The sequence below is a fragment of the Crocuta crocuta genome, unplaced genomic scaffold, assembly GCF_008692635.1.
Source record: "Crocuta crocuta isolate KB4526 unplaced genomic scaffold, BGI_CrCroc_1.0 scaffold130, whole genome shotgun sequence".
Lineage (NCBI taxonomy): Eukaryota > Metazoa > Chordata > Mammalia > Carnivora > Hyaenidae > Crocuta > Crocuta crocuta.
The window spans coordinates 2,243,803-2,257,431 of NW_027527920.1; the positions used below are offsets into that span (position 1 = coordinate 2,243,803).

Below are 13,629 nucleotides of genomic sequence, written 5' to 3' on the forward strand. Positions count from 1 at the left end.
CCGAACAAGGAAGTGTGGGAGACCACCACTCTACTGAAACTACTCTCTCAAAACTCACTGGTGACTTGTTGATTTTCTAGTTCAGTTGCCCTTATTTTAGTTTTCGTTCCCAACTCTCTGCAGGCTTCCACGCGCTAAAGAGGTTCGCTTTTTGAAACTCTCTTCTTCCCCTGACTTCAGCGACGTGGCATATATACGGTTCTCTCAGCTCACAGTGCCACCTTTCTTTGTGTTCCTCTCCAAAAATGTATTCTCTTCATACTAACTTTACACCCTGGCTCAGTTAGCCTTAAATATCTTGCCTCCCCCTAAAAGCACCATACGAAAGCAGGCCATCGGTGAAGTGTTCTGCTAGATTTTTCAGTGCTGGGGGAAGGCTAATAAGGCAGAGCAAAATTGTCCTGAAGGTTAGACACAATAATCGTGTGATCTAGCATGGTGTCTGCTGTAAAGAGCACTCGCATGTCAGATAGATAGATATATATATTTTAATATCAGTATCTTGTTTCTTGGGATTTATCCCCTTTTACCTCTTCTTTCAAGTTCAGGCCCTTTCACCGACTTCCTTATCAGCTTCTTAATTGTCCTTCCCGGTGTTAATGCACATTCAATAAAAATGATCACCTCCATGGTATGTGTCAGGTCCGTGCTAAGTTCTGAGGATGCAGAAATGGGTGAAGCAACATCCCTGCCTCATTTGTTGAAAAGAGATACATTCATTATTAGTGCACATGCTGTCATAGTAGAATGCCACAGTCTGAGTGGCTTAAACAACAGAAATTTATTTTCTCACAGTTGTAGATGCTGATAGTCTCAGATCAAGGTGAGGTGCTGGCAAGATTGGCTTCTAGTGGGTCCTCTGTTCCTGACTTGCAGATGCCCCCTTCTCACCATGTACCCATATGGCCTTTTCTCTGTGCATGCACGCTCCTGGTGTCTCTTCCTCTTGCTATGTGGACTTTAGCCCTCTTAGGTTAAATAGTCCCTATCTCCAAAAACAGTCACGTTTGTGGTTTGCACTTCAACATATGAATTGGTGGGGGACAGGGGCACACAGTGCTGTCTGTAACAATTATCAAAAGTGCTTTGCAGAACTAGTGCTAAAAACAAGGTAGCCTTGTGTCCCAAAGGATTACTGATTCTTCCCAGGATGAGGTTTTGGAAAATGCTCCATCTGTCTGAGAAAGTGATGTTACATTTACTATGGCTGAATCACAAATCCCCCCAAAACTTGGTAGCTTAAAACATGGTCATTTTATTATCCTTTCTGATTCTGAGGTTCAGTTAGGCTCTGCGAGGCACTTCTCACGTGCGTTGTCACGCAGCTTCAGTCAGATGGTGCCTGGGACTGGAATCCTCCTACAGGTTGGTTGTGGTTGTCAGCTACGGCCTCAGCTGGTGTTTTCTCCTGAGCAGGCGTTCTGTGCAGCTACGTAGGTTTCTCATAGCAGGGTAAGGAGACAATGTCCCGAGACGAGCAGGCAGAAACCTTAATGCCTTTTACCACCTAATCTTCAAAGCACATAGCGTTAACTTCTACCACAGTCCTAGGTCCAACTGGTTTCAAAGGGCTGGGATTTAGAGCGCATCTTGATGGGAGGAATGTCAATGTCACGTTGTAAAAAAGAATGTGGGATGGAACATCTTGTGGCCATCTTGGAAAATATATTCTGCTATAGTGATATACTGCATGGGATATACGCCCTGAAGAAGAAAGGGGATTTCTCCACACAAGGGTGGGGGAGTAAGTCTACTGAAGCAGAGAGAACCAAATGTGAAGTAAACAGTTTGGGAACAGCAAGTTGGCCGTGTTTTGAGTGAAGGACCTTATGGTAGAGAGAGGTTAGTAAATGATGCTGAGAAGGGCCTTTTATATCAGGGAAGGTGGTGGGAGAGCAGTAAAGTTTTATAAGCAGGTAAATAAGACTAAGTTCTTCTTCGTTACATTCCTGAAAGGAATGTAAAGGATGGGTTTTGAGCCGTGGCTCTAACCCCATTGACAGTTTCACATCATTTTTGTGGGTAACAGACATCCGTTGGTAACATTTTTCATTACCCAAAGTGATTTTATTTTAGCCCTAAAAATGGCAATATGCGAGGCATAGGTGAGAGAAGTTGCAGTACGTGCACTAGAATTTTATTTGGGGGAGGGGCTGTTGTAGTTTGACTTCTCAGGAGAACACACACATTCACTTGCACTCTCAATGCACAATGAAAGTGTGGTTCATAAGGAGGAAAGTCTTGACATCCTGACCTTAGTTAAGAGGCCTTTGTGAGGTCTGGATGAAGGGAGAGAAGAGCCTTTTTTCATTGACAGTTGTACTCGATGTGAGATTTGTTAACAGGTTGAGTGTGGTAAAGAAAGGCAGTCCAAAATGACAAGTTTTCAGCATCAGGTATTTTATAACCTTATATAGGCAGATACAAATATTGTCATCTAGTAGCAGAGTCACAGTAAGCCAGTTTCTAGCTTCGACCGTGTTCATGCCACATTACTGCCAAAAGTGATTAAGAAAAGGGAAAAAGTTTGTGTTGAAAGGTAACAGGTTGGATTTCAGAGGAAGGTCACTGTACCTGCTTGTGGGATTTCAAATGAAGCTGAGCCTTCAGCTAACAGTGAAGCTGAAGTTTAGGAGCCATATTGAGAACAGGCTTGCAGGCTTTGGGGATACCAATAGTTAGGTTGAGGTCAGAGACTGGATAGGATCACCCTGGAAGAGAGCAAGAAGGGAAGGTAAATGGCAAGGGTGGAATTCTGGGAGTCACCAGCATGTAGGGGGCTGGTGGCAAGGCCCAGAGAAAAACTGGATAGGAGGAGTTTCAAGAAGATGGTCAGTGGCAAGCACACTACCACACCTTTCTAAAATGTGCCACCTCCTCTGCTCCAAAATCAGACTCTGGTGCCTAAGACCCAATGGGTGAATCATGAACCTAGTGTTCATTCCTCAATACCTGGTTTTCCCCTGACCTTTCGAAGCATGTCTTACTCCACTCCTCTGTTCAACTCTCCATTCTAACTAGATCCACATTCTTATTGTATCCAGACAGAAAGTTAATCCCATCATCTGCAGCTATGCTTGTGCACGCTGCCTGTGAGGGCTTCAGTATCAGATAAATCTAGGTTTGAATTTAGGCCCCTCCATTTGTGGCCTTTGGAATGTTAGTCAGCCTCCAGCCTCGGCTTCTCTCAACTGAAAACAGTGATGACTCCTTGCCTGTCTTACTGCGTTTTGCAAAGTAGAGTGATCTCTCTGAAAATGCGTGCCTTACCATGCATTGCTTCAGAAATACCAGCCTTCTCTCTCTGTCCAGAGCACCATCCAGAGTTCTGCGCAGGGATCACTGCCCCTGCCCCTTTGGATTTCTTTTCTCTGCACTTCTGCCTCTGGTGATTATGATTGCCTATTGTAAATATCTCAGGTATAGGGTTAAACCTAGGAAGAACCTAAGGAAACATTTTATAGATAATGAAACAGAAGGGAGGTGATGAGAACCACCATCCTTGCCTTTAAAAAAACTTACAGCCTAGAAGGGGAACTGTGCCCCCTTCTCCCCCCAACCAATGCCCCCCAACAAGCTTCTGACAGTAAGGCCTGGAAGTCCAGGCTCCCCTGCCCTTATAGCTCTTCTTCTTGTTTGGACATTCAGTATCTGTTGCCTTGCTTTATTTTCCAATTATTTCATCCATGTCTTCCTTTCCTCCAAACTCATAATCTTTTATATCTTTCTTACTCAACTGTGAAATTCTGCGTAAAGTCAAATGAGCATAATTTTGTGGTTCTTTTGCTCCCTCCCTCTCTTGAGTTCCCCTGATAATAAAATGACATAGGCAATGTGCTTGTTTACATTTTCAGATGCTGTTGAATTGAGGTAAGTGCAGAGGAAGATTCTTGCTCTGGTCAAAGGGTAACTAGAAAGCACATGGGGAAGTACTTAGTTTGGTGTCTGGCACAGAGATGTTCAGTGATCTTTTTATTATTAAAAGCTACTAAATAACATGTTTTCCTTTTATAAGATTTTTTCCCCTTAGTATTCATGGCATGATTAAGTTGAGGGGTGGAAAGTGTTCCTATGGTAGTTACATTTTTTAAAATCAGAATTCTAAGGGGGGGGGGAATAAAATCAGAATTCTGTTGGGCTTTGTCTTATGTTGCAAAATATGCTGAACATTGTTCCTTTTTGGTTTTGTTTTTTTGTAACTTCTGTAAACTTCCACCATTCTCATCTTTAAAGAATCAAACTGGGGGCACCTGAGTGGCTCGGTTGGTTAGGTGTCCGACTTCAGCTCAGGTTGTGATCTCACGGTTTGTGAGTTCAAGCCCCACATTGGGCTCTGTGCTGACAGCTCTGAGCCTGGAGCCTGCTTCAGATTCTCTCTCTCTCTCTCTCTCTCTCTCTCTCTCTCTCTCTCTCTCTGCCCCTCTGTTACTCTCACTCTCTCTCTCAAAAATAAATAAGTATTTTTAAAAATTTTTAAAAAAGAATCAAGAGTATCTAGTATCCTATGGATATTTATAGATATGATACGGATATGAAGGTGATGTATTTGTGGAAGTCGCTGTCTTCAAATATGGGCATTCCTCAGTGTCTTTGTTCTCCATACTCCGTACCCAAATCCATTGGGATACATTTCCTAGATAGGACTCTTTGGTGGAGATAGGGTCTCTTGCTGTCCAAACTTGCACTGTCTGAAACTAGGGAACCTACTTGAATCTGAGAGCCAGGGATAGTATTCCTATTAAGAGTCTACCCTTTAGACATGTAATGTTGCATCCAGTAGAAATAAAAAACACCCTGTATGAGGTGGAATTGAGACCAGTTTCTAAGGTGTGCTTGGTTTATGGTCATGCAGGACTATGAAAGGGATGTCTTTTAAACACAGTTCAGCACCTGCCGTATGAATGTCAATGTAAAGTAAATTTGAGCATTTAAATGCTGATCGGTAGGCAGAAATCTTTTTTAAAGCACGTGATCCATAGGGGAAAAATAAAGCATCCTTATGATGAGAGTGTAGTCAGTTTGTATCACTAGGAGAGGTCTGTCTCTTCCTTGCCATTGTAAACCTTATATCTAGTCTACATATGAACCTTTTAAAAATTGTTGTTTTTCAGTTGTAAAAGTAATACGTGCTTATAAGAATTAGAAACAAATCTAATGAAAAATGAAATTCCTCTCCCTTACCCAATCCCATTTTTCTTAGGGATTACCACCATCAATGACTTTGTTAATTTCCAGATGTAGAGGTTTTTTTGGTTTGTTTGTTTTTTAAGAGACTAGAAAGGAAACATTGTAGGTGTATTCCATATTAGAATCCAATCCTTTGAGCCTTCTTTATTGATTATATTTTATAGTTTCAAAGCTGCTTGGATTTCACCTGGAAGCCCAGCCCCCTTCTCAACAGGAGCTATTTGTTGGCCTGCTGTGGGCCTAGGTCCTCTCAGAGGCTTACAAGCTGCCTGTGTGGTCATCTAGCCCCATTGGCAAGAATGACATCCTCAATAGGCAGAGGCAGGAATAAAGGTGACTCTGGGGTGGGGGACAGGAAGTCCTCATCTAGCTACCCAAATTATTTGACCCTTCTCTTTTAAGGGATGGCGTTTAGTAAAGTAACATTAAAAATATAAGCCAGAACTTTGATGTGCACACGTAGGGGAGAGGCCATGCCAGACAACCAGAGTGCTTTATAATTTGAGTCTGCAGAGCCAACCAGGTGATGCAGCATTGGTTTCTTATGATCCCTTTAAGGTCATAGATTGATCTAATGAATCCCTGCCAAGTGATAAGTTGTTACAAGACTGCAGGTGTGCCTAAGTCTTTAAAGCACCTTTAACTCTTTAAGAGTTTCAGCTGGGAGTACTTAGACATTTAGGTATTTAGTGTCTTACCACCTTCCAAATGTGTCTTTGGAGGGAAACTCTCTGATATTTGACTTTTGACCAAAACTTACATTTTGCTTACTTTGCACTAAGCAGTGTTCCTAAGCATATATTAACTTCATCTTCAAAACAGCTCTATAAGTTAAGTACCCATATTACACCATTCTATGAATGAGGAGATTGAGATACAGAAATTTGACTTGCCCAAGTCACAAAGCCAGTATGAATCCAGACAGTTTGGCTCTGTCAGCATTTTCTCAGAAGTGCTGTATTTGTGTTATCATGATATCTTTGTTCTAAAATGCTGAGCACTTGTCTTCTCTTTGTAGCTTATAAAGATTTGCCAACCTATTGAAAAGAATCCTGTGTTCTTTTTTTTTAAATTTTTAATGTTTTATTTATTTCTAGGAGAGAGAGAGAGAGACAGCGTGAGCAGGGGAGGGTCAGAGAGAGAGGGAGTCACAGACTGAAACAGGCTCCAGGCTCTGAGCTGGCAGTCAGCACAGAGCCCGACGCGGGGCTCGAACCCACGAACCGCGAGATCATGACCTAAGCGAAAGTCGGACGCTTAACCGGCTAAGCCACCCAGGCGCCCCGAAAAGAATCCCGTGTTCTGATCCAAAGAAATATTCTGGCATATGTCCAAATAAAGGACTCTTCCTTCTGCCTATGCTGTGTACTTCCCAGTTAAGGTTTCAGATCCACTTCATCTGTTTTTCTGTTTGAATACAGTTTCTGGAAACATTTCTCTGTTGTTAAATGCAGACTAGCTGCCCTGGTGCTTCTGGTTTTTTCTTTCATGCTGTCTCTTTCCTCCTTCCAGAGTCAATGCCTGTGTGGATGTAGTGCTCTCAGGAGTGAAGCTCTTGCAGGCGCTTGGTCTGAGTCCTGGGAATGGGAAAGATCACACCATCCTGCATTCAAGGAATGATCTGGAAGAAACTTTCATTCACTTCATGGAGAAGGGAGCAGCAGCTGAGCGCTTCTTCAGTGATAAGGAAGCTTTCCATGGCATTGCTCAGATTGCGTCAGAGCTCCCAGGAGCCCAGGTCTGTTTGGTTCACCAGCAGTAAATTAAGAGAAGGTGGGGAAAGATACCTTTTTGTATGGTTCCTAGAAAGAACTGATAAACTTTTCCTTCATTCTCTCCCAAGGGTGATTGTTGGGAATCCAGTTCTACAGCATTTTCCCCTGTTTGTAAGATGTATGTCTGAACTTCCATTAACTCCACTGTTTCCAGTCGGTTCAATTCAGCCAACATTTATGAAGCATCGGTACTAAGAGTTTGGTTCTGGTTCATCCATGAAATTTCTCTTTTTTCGTATTACCCAAGTTTAAGGTGGGAAGGATACCTACCTCTTAACTTGTTTGGGTATTGCTTGTGGCTGATAATGTAGAGTAATTATAATATGACTGAGTCCCTCCTGAGCAGAATAAGGCCAAATGCACAGAGAACTGGTTGTAGCTTTTACATGGCAAGGGAGTCCTCACCTCTGCTCTAGTGTTCCATAGCCAGGCTCCTTACCTCGACATTACTGACTCTTAGGGTTGGATAATTCTTTGTTGTAGGGGCTGCCCTGCACGTTGTGAGATGTTCAGCATCTCTGCCATCTACCTTTTGGATGACAGTGGCACTCCCCTCCCTCCCCAGGTGTGACAATTAAAAATGTCTCCAGACATGGTCAGTTGTTTCCAGGGTTAGGGAGAGGAGAGAAGCAAACTGGTTGAAAACTGCTGGTCTAGATCAGTGGTCTCAGACCTGAAACACAGAATCATTGTTACACTGAATTTGTTGTTTGAGGACTTTGTTTTGAGAACCCCCAGTCTGCAGGTAGAACCTGTCTGAGATGGAGAGAGCTTAGAGTGCCCACATGGTCCAGATATTTTCTTGAGGTTCACATGGAGTAAGAGGAAGTTGTGGGGCCAGAGACCTCAGGCCCTCCCTCACCCCAGCATACCTGCTGCTACACGTGCCCTCTTGCCTCCTGAGGCTGAATTTTGATTGTTTATTTCAGCCTGTCTCCACCCCCAGTTCATCTTACCTAAAATCTTCCCTTGGCTAGTCACCCAGTCTGGACATGGTTCTTGCTAGGGGAGCTCTTAATGCCATTTTTAATTGGTACCTTTCACAGGCCTTTCTTTATGACCACTTTTATTTTGAGAACTTTTAAGGTTTTAAAGGTTTTTTTTTTCCTTTGAAGCTTCCCATTTGAACATTAGAAGTGGGCATGGGTTTTACCCAGCCGAGTTTGTAAAGAGGACAGCAAGCTGTTAAAATGTCAGCTACGATCATTTTTACAGCTGAACTCAGTAGTGAGATTCTGATCTCTTATGAAAGAATCTTGATAGTTACAACATGATGATAGGTGTGCTGCTAAAAGCCTTTATGATTATAGTATTTGAACCACTAATTCAATTTCTGTTCTCTTCTGCCTTGATCCTGCCTTTTGTTTCATAATGCAAAAAAATTTTTTTCTACAGAAACTTCACCTAGCTTTTTGATTGTCCAAGTCATTTGTTAAAATTATGAAACCTAAAATGTGTTATTTACCTTCCACTAGGGTGACACTTAATTTGGAGTCTTTTCAAACTCCCTTAAGCTGTAAGGCACATTGATAAAATAGCAGTTAATAACTATTATACGAAAAATCTAAAATCCACTTCATAGAATCTTAATATTTTCCCCCAAGATTTTTGGTAAGTTCTTTTGGCTGTCATTGTCAAATATAAATTAATGCTAAGATGTCAGAAGACCAAATTTTAGCCTATATTACAGAAAGCTTTACGTTTATTTAAAGGAAGCTGTTACTGTTTATCTGAATCTGAAAATTGGCCGACACAAAGCTTAGGATGAAAGCGATGTCTAGAATCTAGAATTGTGTGTTTAGTCTGTGTGTCTGCATGTGACTGAGGACTGGAAGGTGAGGTGGTGGCATCCCCTCTAGGCAAGACTATTGATGAGGCTTCTCAGTTTTCCTAGTCAAGCATCAGCCTTAACTCTTACCTGTCAGGTATCCAAAGCGTGTGGATCCATCCTTGGCAACATGGAACATCAGTTGTCTGCTCTCCATCACCAGATCTGCTGCTGAGAGAGGTGGTATTTAGGAGAGGTTCTGTGTTAGAGTCTGTTACCCTTAGATTTGCTCCCAAGTAGGCGTTTGTTTTTGTTTTCTTGTTATTTTGTTTATTAATTAATGTTTATTTTTGAGAGAGAGAGAGCAAGTTGGGGGAGGGGCAGAGAGAGAGGGAGACACAGAATCCAAAGCAGGCTCCAGGCTCTGAGGTGTCAGCACAGAACCTGATGTGAGGCTTGAACTCACGAACTACGAGATCATGACCTGAGCCAAAGTCGACGTCTAAGCCACAGCCACCCAGGCCCTAGGAAGGCCTTTGTATTTTCTAACACATCTTTCTCAAAACTGAGCAACAAACATTCACTGAGCACTTAACTATAAGAAGCCAGTCCTGCCCTGAGGGAGCTAGTCATGTACCCAGATGAGAGTAGCCAAAGTGGACAAGGGCTGTAGTGGAGGTTTGAGTATAGGGGCAGCAAGGGATCTATAATCCTGTCTGGGAATGGGACTGTGGAGGCTGAGGTGGCAGTGGGGTAAGAGGGACAGAAAACATGGCATAAGAGGTGAGTACAGCTGTTTCTTGAGAAGTAATTGGGCATTTACCAGTGCCTGAGAAGGGGCAGGCATCCTGAACAAAGGAAGCAGCGTGTACTAAAAGCACAAAGACCTAGGAAGGCAGACTCAGTTGCAAGCATGGTGTGGGAGGAAAGGGCAGGAGAGGAGGGTATAAAGGAGGGCAGGGGGCAGGTAAAGAAAAAAACCTGTGTGCCTCACTTAGAAGTTGGATTTTAGTTCATTGTAGTATCTATTGAATGATTTTTAGGAGAATGACACGATCATACATTCATTTTAGAAGGATTGTAGTGTAGGAGATAAGATTTATCCACATTTTTCATATTTCCTTTATCTGTTATGGCTTCCTGGAAGCTCAAGGCCAGATTTGATCTACAGTTACGTCAGTTATACTGATTTTCATGGTTGGTATATTTGGTTTTTTTCCACCTTTGCTTGTACTTCATTGTGTCTGTTAACCTATGAGGTTAATGATCTTATTAACCTCATCTGTGTGGCATTGTTATAAAGTAGCCTCAAAATGTTTTGGGGGGAAAATGGACCATGAATTCATTAAATTAAAAATTATTAAACTTGCGTAACATAGTTGTGCTAAAATATTGTCTAATAACTTTGAACTGTCTTACAGCACTATGTAGGAGGAAATGCGGCTTTAATTGGACAGAAATTTGCAGCCAACTCAGATTTAAAGGTAGGTCAAATACCCAGCTTAAAACCTCCATCTTTTACTAGTGTTTTCAATAAATTTAGGGGCAAGAATGAATATTCAATATATATAGGACCACCTAGTATGTGCCAGACCCTAGGTCGCTTGTTAGAAGGCAATATAGTAATAGTAGGACAGCGGTAATAGCTAATGCTTTTTCAGTGCTTACTGTGTGCCTGACAGAGCTTTACATAAGTTATCTCAGTCCTGGCAACAGTGGAGCCCAGTTGGTACTCTTAAAGCTGAAGGCATTAAGAAGTTCATGGCTAATCAGAAATGGAATCTTCTAACCCAGGACCCTATAGCCCACGTCCTTAAATACTATATCATGTGATGGTTAAGAGCCTGTGGGCTCCAGAATCAGGACCTAGGACTGGGGAATACGCAGTGACGAGAGAAAATGTAGATGACTGTATTGATGAGCTTGGATCCAGGGTGTTGGAAAATGAAGGCCTCAGGTAGAGGTCAGTGGTGGTGTCTTCAAACATTTGGTTTAAATAGAATTAAAAATGACTGCTCTGTTCAAAATAACGTAAGCAGGTTCTCTGTTATNTTGTCCTGCTGTAAAATGGATTAGAGCAGCCAGAAGGGGAGAAACCACGTATCTAAAGCCTCCAAAAATGGAATCCCTTCTATGTGAGGACAAAGCAGATAGACTTAACAGAGAGGATTCTGGAGTAAACAAACTTGAGAAGTGCAAAATAGTTGTGGCTATTGATGACAGGGAGGGGAGCTGTAAACAGTCCTCAAGTTTGGGGAACCAGCCTGAAAACAGAAATATGTGTCAGGGGCACAGAATCAAGACCCCAGAGATATACCCAGAAATACAGATAATCAGCTGGTTGAGGAGAAAAAATTCATATGGAGCCACACTGTACACCACCAAGAGATGGATATGCATAGATGTGAGAACATGTTAAAGTGTGAACATTGCGGGGCGCCTGGGTGGCTTAGTCGGTTAAGCGTCCGACTTTTGCTTAGGTCATGATCTCGCGGTTCGTGGGTTCGAGCCCCGCGTCGGGCTCTGTGCTGACTGCCAGCTCAGAGCCTGGAGCCTGTTTCAGTCTGTGACTCCCTCTATCTCTGACCCTCCCCTGCTCACGCTGTCTCTCTCTCTCTCTCCTAGAAATAAATAAAACATTAAAAAAAAAAATTAAAAAAAAAAAGTGTGAACATTGCATTTTAATAAAAATTAAAGTTCTCATGAAATATGAGGGTGAAAAATACAAATTTTTTGCAGCCAGTTTCTTTATAGGTAGTAATTAACTCCCAAATAGAGATTAGAAATTCCAAAGCTGACTTTCAGAAATATCGCCAGTTAATAGATTGAAGAGAAGATCAATTATAAACTCATTAGAGCCCAGATTCTTCCCATCAGACTCTTGGTCCCTAAAAGGCCACCTGCCTGATCCTGAGAAGCAAAGAGCATTTACTGTTGGTTCCTGGCATATCTGGGCCTAAGACTAGTCCAGTTGGGAGGCATCCTGATACAATAAGCCTGGCCTTAGTAGGAGATTGAGAAAAGAAAAGGGACATCTACACAATCTTCACAACAATCTGAAGAAATAAAGTATTATTACCTTTTTGGACATGACAGAAAGAGGCCCAAAGAAGTTAAGTAATGTGGCCCAGGACACCTAGCCAGTAAATGATTGAACCAGGATTCACATTCCAGCTCTGCCTTGACCTCACCACCCATAACTGCACTCTCCTGAAAGGCTTCTCAACATGGACAGAGTGATCATTTGAAAACAACCAGAGATTAAGGCCTAGGTGTTTTCCGAAGGTTATAGTAATAGCTAGCATTTACATAGTTCTTACTAAATCCCATGCACTGTTTTATGTGCTTTACATATATATTAACTCATTTAATCTCATAATGCCCGATAAAGGAAGTCATATTATTCTCATTTTTTATATAGAAGAAATGGGGCATGGAAAAGTTACAACTGTTCAAGGTCACACACTTGGTAAGGGGTAGAGCTGGAATTTGAACCCAAGTAGTAAAGCTCCAGAGTGCACATTTTTAATCACCATGCTATATTGTGTTTCAGAAGTAGACCCTGGTGAATTAGGCAAAGGCATATTTAGTGAAATGGTAGAATAGAAACCAGATTGCAAGGATAAAGAGTGTGTTTAGTAAGTGTATATTATTTAGCCAGGAATTAGGAATAGATGTTGGATTTTATCAAATGCTGTTTCTGCATCTATTGATATGATTGAGGTTTTGTTTTTTAGTTTGGTATATGGTAATTACATTGGTTTTCAAATGTTAAACTGACTTTGTATCCTTGGGATAAACTGTACCTGGTTCTGATATATTTTCCATTTTATATATTGCTAGATTCAGTTTATTAAAATTTTGCTTAAAAATTTTACATCAATTTCCATGAGGGATATTGGTCTGTGTTTTTCTTATATATCTGCCTGGTTTTGGTATCTGGGTAATAATGAATTAGGAGATACTTGAGTATTTTTTTAAAAAGAGCTAAAGTAGAATTGGTATGATACCTTCCTTAAATGTTTGTAGAATTCACTGGTGAAACTCTCTGGAGTTGGAGTTTTTGATGTGGAAAGGTTTTTAACAACACATTTGATTTCTTTAATAGATATAGAGAAGTTCAGAATTTGTATTTCTGGTGTTGTCTTCAATAGTTTTATCTTTGAAGGAATTTATGTCATCTAAATTGTTGAATTTATTGGCATAAAATTAATCGTAGTACTCTCTTACTCTTTTAAAGTCTGTAGAATCTGTAGTGATTTTTTTTTATCTCTCTCATTCTTGATTTGGTAATTTATATTGTCTGGAGGGAAGTTCATCTTTTTTTAAAATTTAATTTATTTTGAAAGAAGGGGATAGAGCATGTGTGTACATGGGGGAGGGGCAGAAAGGGGGAGAGAGAATCCAAAGCAGGCTCCATGCCCAGTGCAGAGGGACGTGGGGCTTAATTCCACAACTGTGCGATCATGATGTGAGCTGAAATCAAGAGTCGGTTGTTTAATGGACTGAGCCACCCAGGCACCCCATCTTGGGTTTTTTGTTGTTGGGTTTTTTATTGAAATATAGTTGACACAAAATAATACTGCAGCAAAATTAGAATTAGTGTTTCATTTTTTGGGGGCCCATACCCAGAAGTAGAATTACTGGATCATGTGGATCATTTTTTCTATTTCTAAAAATAGAAAAAAATTTCTATTTTTAAAATTTTGAGGAATCTCTGTATGGTTTTCCACGGTAGCTGCACGAGTTTACATTCCTATCGATGGTGCCCAGGTTCCTTTCTCCATATCCTTGTCAATACTTTTTCTTAGCTTTTTGATCCTGGCCATTCTGAGATGCATGAGGTGGTCTCTCATTGTGGTTTTGATTTATGTTGTTTAGGGATGTTTAGGGATGTAG

The 13,629-nt window shown here is 41.3% G+C and overlaps 1 protein-coding gene across 2 annotated transcripts in view; it reads left to right on the top strand.

Moving 5' to 3' along the window:
- ADPGK (ADP dependent glucokinase) overlaps positions 1-13,629 on the top strand; it is a 34,404-nt gene that overhangs the window by 780 nt on the left and 19,995 nt on the right. For both annotated transcript variants that reach the window (XM_077746038.1, XM_077746048.1), the window contains exons 2-3: positions 6,700-6,925; positions 10,152-10,214. In XM_077746038.1, the coding sequence (XP_077602164.1) occupies positions 6,700-6,925; positions 10,152-10,214 (289 nt within the window). The remainder of the gene's footprint in view (positions 1-6,699; positions 6,926-10,151; positions 10,215-13,629) is intronic.